This window comes from Hylobates moloch, unplaced genomic scaffold, assembly GCF_009828535.3.
Source record: "Hylobates moloch isolate HMO894 unplaced genomic scaffold, HMol_V3 SCAFFOLD_22, whole genome shotgun sequence".
Lineage (NCBI taxonomy): Eukaryota > Metazoa > Chordata > Mammalia > Primates > Hylobatidae > Hylobates > Hylobates moloch.
Genome location: NW_026652297.1, coordinates 47,023,884 through 47,034,788, shown reverse-complemented (window position 1 = coordinate 47,034,788; position 10,905 = coordinate 47,023,884). Strand labels below are relative to the sequence as shown.

Below are 10,905 nucleotides of genomic sequence, written 5' to 3'. Positions count from 1 at the left end.
TTTTTTTTTTTTTTTTTTTTTTTTTTTTGAGACGGAGTCTTGCCCTGTCACCCAGGCTGGAGTGCAGTGGCGCAATCTCGGCTCACTGCAAGCTCCGCCTGCCGGGTTCACGCCATTCTCCTGCCTAAGCCTCTCCGAGTAGCCGGGACTACAGGTGCCCGCCACCACGCCCGGCTAATTTTTTGTATTTTTTTTAGTAGAGACGGGGTTTCACCGTGGTCTCGATCTCCTGACCTCGTGATCCGCCCGCCTCGGCCTCCCAAAGTGCTGGGATTACAAGCATGAGCCACTGCGCCCGGCCACGGAAACTATTATTTAAAATGAGTTTTTTAATGTATGTAAGTAGATGTTATTGATTTATGCTTCCTTCTAAGTGTACATGGCTAAATGCATAGATTTGTTTTATTTTGTTTTGTTTTGTTTGAGACAGAGTCTTGCTTTGTCATCCAGGCTGGAGTGCAGTGGCTTGATCTTGGCTCACTGCGACCTCCGCCTCCTGGGTTCAAGCATTTTTCCTGCCTCAGCCTCCTCAGTAGCTGAGATTACAGGCATGCACCACCACGCTTGGCTAATTTTTGTATTTTTAGTAGAAATGGGGTTTCTCCATGTTAGCCAGGCTGGTCTTGAACTCCTGACCTCAAGTGGTCCGCCTGCCTCAGCCTCCCAAAGTGCTGGAATTACAGGCATGAGCCACTGCACCCAGCCTAAGTGCATAGTTTAAATTTTGTCGTAGCCCATTTCAAAACATTTATGAAACCATACTATATTATGTGATACATGAGCTGAATGTATAACTTGGGAAAAAAACAATTAGAAAAGTCCTGTTATCACATTTTATTCCAGAAGGCATATATAAGACAGTCTGTTTGATGAGTTTCACCCTCTGTATGTATTCTGGTTTTATACATTTTGTATTTCATATCAGAGGACTCAGTTTATCAGATATTTTCCTGGAATAATACCTTTGAATAGGGTCAAAAGCCTTAATTGGCCAGGCACGGTGGCTCATGCCTGTAATCCCAGCTACTCGGGAGGCTGAGGCCGGAGAATTGCTTGAACCCAGGAGGCGGAGGTTGTGGTGAGTGGAGATTGCACCATTGCATTCCAGCCTGGGCAACAAGAGCAAAACTACCCCCCCCCACCCGCACCCCCCCCCCAAAAAAAAGCCTTAATTGAAGACATAGAAACCGGTTTTGAAAATAAAAGAATCCTAAGACATTATGTTTCAGCAATTCATTCATCGTTCTTCCCTTCTGTGACCCTTAATCACCTTTGGTCTTTAGCCCTAGCAGATAACACACAGTGCCACTACTGAGCACAGTTGCTCATGTGTGTGCTCTTTAATAGGAATTTGGGAGTCATGTTCTGCAGAATGTTTTAATTCCATACTGGGTGGATTGAGATTATTCCTGTTTGTGGATCACCCACATTGTCATTCCTCACTGATGACGTAGATGATGATTCAACCACCATTTCAATTTGGAACAGCACATAGGGAACACTACTGATTTCAAATGTAGGATTATAATTTCTAATTTAATTTCTAATTCTTGCTCTCTGGTCTCCCTTCTTCTCAACAATTTTTTGCTATAAGTACCTGATGATGGCCTTAAACTGGAAACACACTCGATTTATTAAAAAGGAAGTTAGAACACAGCAAAAAAATACCATTTTACATTCACAGAAGACATGATCAGTAGCAAAGACATTGTACTCTGGATCTTTTATGAATCAAATAACATATAACTAAATACATAAAATTGTTAAGAACTCAGAAATTACTGTCTTAGCATATGATAAATGAAGTGTAGGAAAAGTATGTGGGAATATGAAGAATTTGAACATTTATGTAGAACAGCATAATTAATAAATATGTACAAGTTTTTACCCTACTGATCATATGCCTTCCTGTCAAGCATCATGAAACATTTATAAATATCCTAAAATTAGAAGACCATGATAAAAATCTCTATAAAATTTTAAAAACAGACCTGGCATGGTGGCTCACACCTGTAATCCCAGCACTTTGGGAGGCTGAGGTAGGAGGATCGCTTGAGCCTGGAAGTTTGAAACCAGCCTGGGCAACATAGTGAGACCCTGTCTCTATTTTATAAAAATTAAAATTTTTAAAAAATTTTAAACATAAGTTGTGCTAACCATGATCTCTAATTACAATAAAATTAAACTGGAAATTAATTATATATTGAAATAAGAATGTATCCCAATGGAGACTTTTTTTTTGAGACGGAGTCTCACTCTGTGGCCCAGGCTGGAGTGCAGTGGCGCAATCTCGGCTCACTGCAAGCTCCACCTCCCGGGTTCACGCTATTCTCCTGCCTCAGCCTCTCCGAGTAGCTGGGACTACAGGTGCCCGCCACCAAGCCCGGCTAATTTTTTTTTTTTTTTGTATTTTTAGTAGAGATGGGGTTTCACCGTGGTCTCGATCTCCTGACCTCGTGATCCGCCCGCCTCAGCCTCCCAAAGTGCTGGGATTACAAGCGTGAGCCACCGCGCCCGGCCTCCAATGGAGACTTTTTAATGCTTTTTAAGGTAACAATTGAATTAAGGAGTTCAGAAAAATACAATGATAGCTTTCTTGAAAAATAATAAAAACCAAATGTGTGTGTCCATGGGTGGATACAAATAGCAAAACCTGTGGCAACCAAGTTATGCTAAGATGAAAATTCATATCTTTAAATGGTTTAATTGATCAAAGGGAAAATAAAATAACCAAGTATTAAAATTAGGATTTTATAAAAAGTCCAGGACAATAAAAATTGAGGAAACAGGTGGTATGAAATATAGAAGCAAAATTAATTAAAAACAAAATAAGGGGAGAGGAAAGTGGCTACTAATAAAATATCAGATCACATCAAGGAAAAGAGGGAGGGAATTAAGTTGGGGAAGGAGGAAGACATTGTAACAACAGACAGAGAAGAGAATTGTTTCCATTATTAAATAAACCACACAGCTATATGCTAAGAATTTGAAAACCCCTGTGAATTATTTTCTGCAACAATATACATGACAAAGAAATATTGGCCTATGAAGTAGAAAAAAGTGGAAAATCTGACCCAGAACAATAGGATGAAATTAAGGGAGTTCTCCAAAAATAATTGTTCTCACCTAAAAAAGCAAAAAGGGGCTGGGGTGGGGCAGGTGAGGATACTGCTGACTAGGTGAATTCATTAGAATCTTTTCCATTTAAACAAAAAAAAAACCAGCTCTTACGATATCTCAACTTTCCCACAATGTAGGAGGAAAAATAAAACTAAAAAACCTCTCCCATTTGTGCTGTGGCGTACACTGAATAACTCTAATACCAAACCTAATTTAAAATATCACAAACAATGAAATCTATGTTTACCGATGAATATTGATTGTAAAAACTTTAAGCAAGATGCTGAAAAATGATATCTACAATATTTGGCTGGGCGTGGTGGCTCATGCCTGTAATCCTAGCACTTTGGGAGGCTGAGGTGGGCAGATCATCTGAGATCAGGAGTTTGAGACCAGCCTGGCCAACATAGCAAAACCCCGTCTCTACTAAAAATAGAAAAATTAGCCAAGTGTGGTGGTGGGCCCCTGTAATCCCAGCTACTCAGGAGGCTGAGGCAGGAGAATCGCTCGAACCCAGGAGGTGGAAGTTGCAGTGAGCTGAGATCGTGCCACTGCACTCCAGCCTGGGTGACAGAGCAAGACTCCATCTCAGAACAAAACAATACTATACAAGAACCTTTCAGCAGGACCAAATTGATCAAGATTACCAGAAAGTGGGCTCCCTTTGTGACAGGGCAGGGCAGCATCACCCACCACCAGCAGGCTGTGCAGGGCTAGGCCCTTGCAGGGGCTCAAGTTGGGTATATAGGCAGCTTCAGTATAATATGCCTTAGCAATCCACTTAAAAACAAAAAAAAAGATCTCTGTTGAGATATAAGCCAAAAAGACATTTGATGATATTCAGTATTTCTTTTTTTTTTTTTTTTTTTTTTTTTTTTTTTGAGACAGAGTTTCACTCTTGTTGCCCAGGCTGGAGTGCCATAATGGCATGATCTCGGCTCACCGCAACCTCCACCTCCCGGGTTCAAGCGATTCTCCTGCCTCAGCCTCCCGAGTAGCTGGGATTACAGGTGTGCGGCACCACACCCAGCTAATTTTGTATTTTTAGTAGACACGGGGTTTCTCCATGTTGGTCAGGCTAGTCTCGAACTCCTGACCTCAGGTGATCCACCCGCCTCCGCCTCCCAAAGTGCTAGGATTACAGGCATGAGCCATCGCACCCGGCCGATACTCAGTATTTCTAAAACACTACTAGAGTTCATAAGAGTGACCAAGTCCAAGATAAAAATAGAAAAATCCAGCACTTGTTCATCAGCAATAGCCAATTAGAAAATGTAACGGGAGGGGAAAAGAACTGCCATCATAATTGCAGCAAAAATAAAAGTTACCTCAGAATAATCCTAATAAGAACTGTGAGTGGCACCAGGTACATGGTTTGTTCCTATAGTCCCAGCTACTCAGGAGGCTGAAGGTTCGAGGACAGCCTGAACCCAGGAGTTCAAGACCAGTCTAGGCAACATAGTAAGACCCCATCTCTAAATAACTAAATAAATAATTTTTTAAAAAAGAAATGTGAGTGATATATATGGAAGAGGCACAAAACTGCTCAGAGGTATAAAAAGATAATCTGAATGTGAGACATAATGTGCTATTGGATGGGAAAACCAGATGTTGTAATGAAGTCACTTCTCCCTAAATACAACCTGAAACAGGATTTTACTTGGAATTTTACAAAATGAGACTAAGGAATACATTTTGGTGAAATAAATTATCAGCAATATAAAATGATCTAACAAGAAAACTGAAAGGAGGAACTAGCCTTACCTGACGTATAATGTCATATAAGGAAACAAAAGTCAAGAGTAGGTCCTGGGAGGAGGGGTTGGGAACTGGGTGTTAGTGTTTTATGGGGCAGTTTCCATGTGGGATGATGAAAAAGTTCTGGAGACGGATTGTGGTGATGGTTTGCAAAACAATGTGATTGTACTTAATGCCTCTAAATGGTATGCTGAAAAATTACTAAAACTGTAAGTTTTATGTTATGTATATCTTACCACGATAATTTTTAAAAGTAGATACCTGGACAAGAACAGAGTAGATAGCAATGGATAGAACCTGTTCTATATGAGCATATATTTCGAAAAAGGGAAAATTTAACCAGTAAGTGTTTGAAAGGTTGAATAGCTGTCAGTCTAGAAAAACAAAATTAGACCACTCTCAAAATACATGGACATAAATCTGATGGCTTAAATAATATTTTTAAAATATTCTTAAATTTAGAGTAAAATGGAATTTTATTTTAGAAAAATTCCATTTTTCTAAAATTAGATATTTATCAAATATTCAAGCCAAGGATAAATCACAGAAGAAATTATAGCATATTTTATTGCATGAAGTTAGAAACTTGAAAGTGAAACAAAGCAAAATACTACCTTGAGAAAATATGTGTATTCGATATCACAGTTAATATTATTCAGTGAAGACTACACAGATAAATAAGGAACACATTAGATTTTAGTATGTAAATGGACCAAATACATGAAGAGACAATTTTTTTTTTTTTTTTTGAGACAGAGTTTCACTCTGTCGCCCAGGCTGGAGTGCAGTGGTGCGACCTCGGCTCACTGCAACCTCTGCCTCCCCGGTTCAAGCGATTCTCCTGCCTCAGCCACCCAGATAGCTGGGACTACAGGTGTGCACCACTATGCCCAGCTAATTTTTTGTATTTTTAATAGAAACGGGGTTTCGCCATGTTAGCCAGCATGGTCTCGATCTCCTGACCTCGTATCCGCCCGCCTTGGCCTCCCAAAGTGCTGGGATTACAGGCGTGAGCCACTGCACCCGGCTGACAATTTGTATATGTGAAAGCTAGAGAGAGTGAAATTCAGTAAATATATTTTTTAAAGTTCAGCCTTAATTGTAATTAAAGATACGCAAATTAAAGCAGCCATAGTGCATCTTTTTGCCGGTTAATTAGCCAAAAAAAGAGCAACTTACATGATATCATGTGCTGATATTCACAGATTATGGATGACACTACATTAACAGCTGTTTATAAAACTATTTGTCATTATGTATTAAGGTCCTAAAACACGTTGGGAGAGGAAAGAGCTCTTCCTTAAAGTAGAACTCCATGTGAGAAATTGGAATGGAGTTTGGTAAATCACCATTTTATTTTATTTTATTTTATTTTATTTATTTATTTATTTATTTATTTATTTATTTATTTATTTATTTTTTGAGACTGAGTCTCATTCTGTTGCCCAGGCTGGAGTGCAGTATCGCGATCTTGGCTCACTGCAACCTCCACCTCCCAGGTTCAAGCGAGTAGCTGGAATTCCAGGTGTGCACCACCACACCTGGCTAATTTTTGTATTTTTAGTAGAGACGGGGTTTCACCATGTTGGTCAGGCTGGTCTCGAACTCCTGACCTCGGGTGATCCACCCACCTCGGCCTCCTAAAGTGCTGAGATTACAGGCATAAGCCACCACGCCCGGCCTGGTAAATCACCATTTTATAGCCATCATCATAAACATTGGATTGTGAAATCTTTAGTAGAACGGGAAAGTGAGGTTTGATAAGATGCAGGATATTTTAATCATATTAAAATGTCTCTTCACAGATTGTGGCAAATGTCAAAAATTGGTGAATTTGGGTAAAGAGAAAACAGGAGTTCTTGCAGCTTTTCTCTAAGTTTCAAATTATTTCAAGATACATTTTAAATGTTCCCTGTTAACTACAGTCGATTTCAGGGAATTTTTTTTTTTTTTTTTTTTGAGACAGAGTCTTGCTCTGTCACCCAGGCTGGAGTGCAGTGGCGCGATCTCCGCTCACTGCAAGCTCCGCCTCCCGGGTTCACCCCATTCTCCTGCCTCAGCCTCCCGAGTAGCTGGGACTACAGGCGCCTGCCACCATGCCCAGCTCATTTTTTGTATTTTTAGTAGAGACGGGGTTTCACCGTGTTAGCCAAGATGGTTCTCCATCTCCTGACCTCGTGATCCACCCGCCTCAGCCTCCCAAAGTGCTGGGATTACAGGCATGAGCCACTGCGCCCGGCCGGGAATATTATTTTTAAAGCCAAAATCCAGCCTGGGCACGGTAGCTCACGCCTGTAATCCCAGCACTTTGGGAGGCCGAGGCAGACCGATCACTTGAGGCCAGGAGTTTGAGACCAGCCTGACCAACATGGCAAAACCCCATCTCTACTAAAAAATATGAAAATTAGCTGGATGTGGTGGCGCTTGCCTGTAATCCCAGCTACTCAGGAGGCTGAGACAGGAGAATCACTTGAACCTGGGAGACATAGCTTGCAGTGAGCTGAGATTGCACCACTGCACTCCAGCACTTTGGGAGGCCGAGGAGGGAGGGTCACTTGAGGTGAGGCGTTCGAGATCAGCCTGGCCAACATGGTGAAACCCCGTCTCTACTAAAAATATGAAAATTAGCCAAGGGTGGTGGCGCGTGCCTGTAATCTCAGCTGCTCAGGAGGCTGAGGCAGCAGAATTGCTTCAACCTGGGAGATGGAGGTTGCAGTAAGCTGAGATCACACCACTGCACTCCAGCCCGTGCGACAGAGTGAGACTCTGTCTCAAAACAACTATATAAAACAGCTATATAAAGAGCTATATGCTGAAGAGAAGAATCCCCAAACAATTCTACCTAAAATCTAAGCTATTTTAAAAGCTTTAACAAATGTAGGGGACTGGGTAATGTTGTACTAGAGCTTGTTTCTGAGATTAGCCCATGTACATTGGTTGAGTGTAGCCTTTGCGGCTCACCTTTTTTACTTTGCAATGTCTGTGCTCCCACAGGTGGGCTCGGTGGTGGCCGTGGGCTGGATCCGCTCCCGCAAGGCTGTGGACTGGCGCCTCTTTCGGAACATCTTCGTGGCCTGGTTCGTGACCGTCCCCGTGGCTGGGCTGTTCAGTGCTGCTGTCATGGCTCTTCTCATGTATGGGATCCTTCCATATGTGTGATTTGTCTTCTTCCAGCTGCAAACAGCTAAAGGGATGGTCTGGTGTTGGCGTGTGGGAGACATGTGCCCTCGTGCCGCATATACACATCCTGGCCGTGCACGGCTCTCTCATGACCAGCTCTCTGCCTCCCTTCTGGGAGGCTGCATCCCACACTGTTCACCCAGGCTGCGGAGACTCACCTTCCCGAGCTAACTTAACTACTGTACATAATAATATGTATTAAACTGGTATCGTGGTGATATAATGTGGTGCAGTTACTTATATATTAAATATCTATTGTATCCATAGAATAGGCAGCGTTATTTCAAACATATTCAAGTTGGGAGTGGAGATCATTGCCTAGAAGTCAATATTCAATAAATCTTGTACATAACTATTTCGATGGCAAATGTTAAGCCTTTTAAAAGGAAAGCGTAGATTGGAAAATGATTTTTTTCCAAATGATGTTTTTCCCTTCTAATATACTATAAGGTAATGAGCCTCAGGACAGGCGACACGACCCTGCAGAGGTCGCGTGCTGTGGGATGACAGCGGGACGGGAGCTCACAAGTGCTTTCACTGAAGATTTGTTCATATACTGTGTATTGATTCTTGTGTAATATATCATCATTGCTTTTGTAAATACGTAAAAATGTAATTTTTTAATGGTGTGCTTCCCTTATACTTTTTTGATCAGAGAATTTTGGAAAGTACCAAAGAAGCAGGGGAATCACTGGCCAGTGTTACATTTTCACATTGTCTGTCTCCCACCCTCGCTGATCACGCCTGCCCCGGAGCAGCGTGTGGCGGTGACACCGTCATCCAGCATGTGCCACGCCATGGCTCCCACCAGCAGTGCCGCCGCGCCACACCCCAGATCCCGCCCACCCTGCAGTGGCCTTTCCTTGTCATCAGAGTAGAGAATGCACAGGTGTTGGTGAGGGCGAGCGGCTGAGCACTGCTTGTCAAGTCCAGGGTCAGTTTCCATCCCAATTCTCCCTGCAGCCTGAAGAACGGATCCTTGTCTCCAGTGTCAGCACAAAGGAGGGTTTTTCTGTGCTTTGACATTCTAGCAGTTCAGGGATGAGAGGGAGGGGGACTCCTGGACGCTGGCTGGAGTATTTCTCTGAGGCCCACACAAAGCTGGACACCCCCAGGCTCTACTCCATCCCATTGGAGTCTCTTCTTTTTTGATAGCAGGAGGGAGGAAGTACGACTAATGTTGGAGCCTGAAACTATGGAAATGCTGCTAAAATTTTTATATTGACAAACATTTTCTTGGTACTTCATTGTGATTTTTCATTAATCAACCATATTAAATTTATAATAAAAAATGCCCCTCAGAAGTTTGCCTCTGAAGCCTTTTTCTCAATATTGACAATTTTTCTTTCAGAGTTTCCACAAAAACCAAAGCTATATAATTTGGTCCTTGTATTTTTCACATACCCTTTGTTGGTTTCCCTTATTTGACTACTGTTACGGGCTTGTACAGAAAACACAGGTGAGCAGGAAAGGGAGGCACGGCGTCCCCGCCCTGCATTCAGAAACCCGCAGTCAGTAGCTCATGGAGCAGTCGGTTACCATGTTCAGGGCTGAGGACCGAGCAGGAAAGTGCAGGTCTTATCCTTTGCTCAAGCAGCCAAAAACACCCTGGCTTGCAGCTTCTGGAGCCCCCAGAGGGAAACCCCTTAATCCTCTGCAGCAGTGGCAGCACAAGCTCCAACTCCCTTAGGAGCTGTGAAGGTGACAGATGAGGCAAAGTGGCAGGTGTAAAAAATGTATCTTGTGGCCGGGCACGGTAGCTCACGCCTGTAATCCCAGCACTTTGTGAGGCTGAGGTGGGTGGATCATGAGGTCAGGAGATGATGGAGACCTTCCTGGCCAACATTGTGAAATCCCGTCTCTACTAAAATACAAAAAAATTAGCCGGGCGTGGTGGCATGCACCGGTAGTCCCAGCTACTTGGGAGGCTGAGGCAGGGGAATTGCTTGAACCCGGGAGGCGGAGGTTGCAGTGAGCCAAGATCGCGCCACTGCACGCTAGCCTGGTGACAGAGAAAGACTCCATCTCAAAAAAAAAAAAAAAAAAATGCATCTCCACTAAGAGCCCTGCCCTTTCTGGTGTTTAAAATGGCACCTTAAGCCCTTCATTTCCCCACTTCAAGAAAAACATATACCTCCCAAATCTATGTAAGTAACAGCACCACACAATGCAGGTGAACCTTGTGCAGTCCAAGCAGTCTGCAGGATTCAGGCAGAGACGCGCTAGCCACGCCTGTCCAGGGATGAGGGCTGCCACCTGGGAGCCCCGGCCTGGCCTGGCAGGCAGGACAGCATCTTGGGGTGATAGGGGAACAGGCCACACTCAACCATGTTGAGCATTCTCGTGACTGAGCACAAGCGCCTCAGTGGCAGTTCTGGGAGAAGCCTCGCCTACCCACACCCCTGCCCGGCCTCGCTGTGATCTGACACACAGGGCCACCTGGCCAGCCGATCCCCTGTGAGGGAGGGAAGTCACTCCACCTGGGAACCCTCCCTCTGCCAGGTGGCTCCTGTGGGTGGCTGGGGGTGCTGCCAGCCAAGGGCGGGAAAGCAGAGTGCTCAGGGAGGCAAGCAAGGTGGTTGGGAGGGTTTGGTCAGCTGAGGCTGAGCATGGACCATCTCCAAGCTGGAGGGGACGCTGGCAGAGGCTCCCTGTCTTGGGCCACCAGCCCACAGTTCTACCCAGAGAATCTTTCCTGAGTTCACCAGCTTCTTCCTCTAATAATGCAGAGTCCTCAGACAGAGGGAACCCTGGCCTGCTGCTCACTGCGATTCTTTTCATGGGATCCCTTTACTCCACCTGACAGAACCGTGGGGAGGCCTAGAGACACCTCTCTTTCCTGCTCTC

At 43.9% G+C, this 10,905-nt stretch overlaps 1 protein-coding gene across 7 annotated transcripts in view; it reads left to right on the top strand.

Moving 5' to 3' along the window:
* SLC20A2 (solute carrier family 20 member 2) overlaps positions 1-10,644 on the top strand; it is a 123,975-nt gene extending 113,331 nt beyond the window's left edge. For 6 of the 7 annotated variants that reach the window (XM_032143780.2, XM_032143777.2, XM_032143781.2 and 3 more), the window contains one exon: positions 7,873-10,644. In XM_032143780.2, coding sequence (XP_031999671.1) covers positions 7,873-8,037 — 165 coding nt within the window. In that variant the 3' untranslated portion in view covers positions 8,038-10,644. The remainder of the gene's footprint in view (positions 1-7,872) is intronic. The other variant, XM_058433658.1, reaches the window with a different exon arrangement.
* Positions 10,645-10,905: the final 261 nt, after the last annotated feature.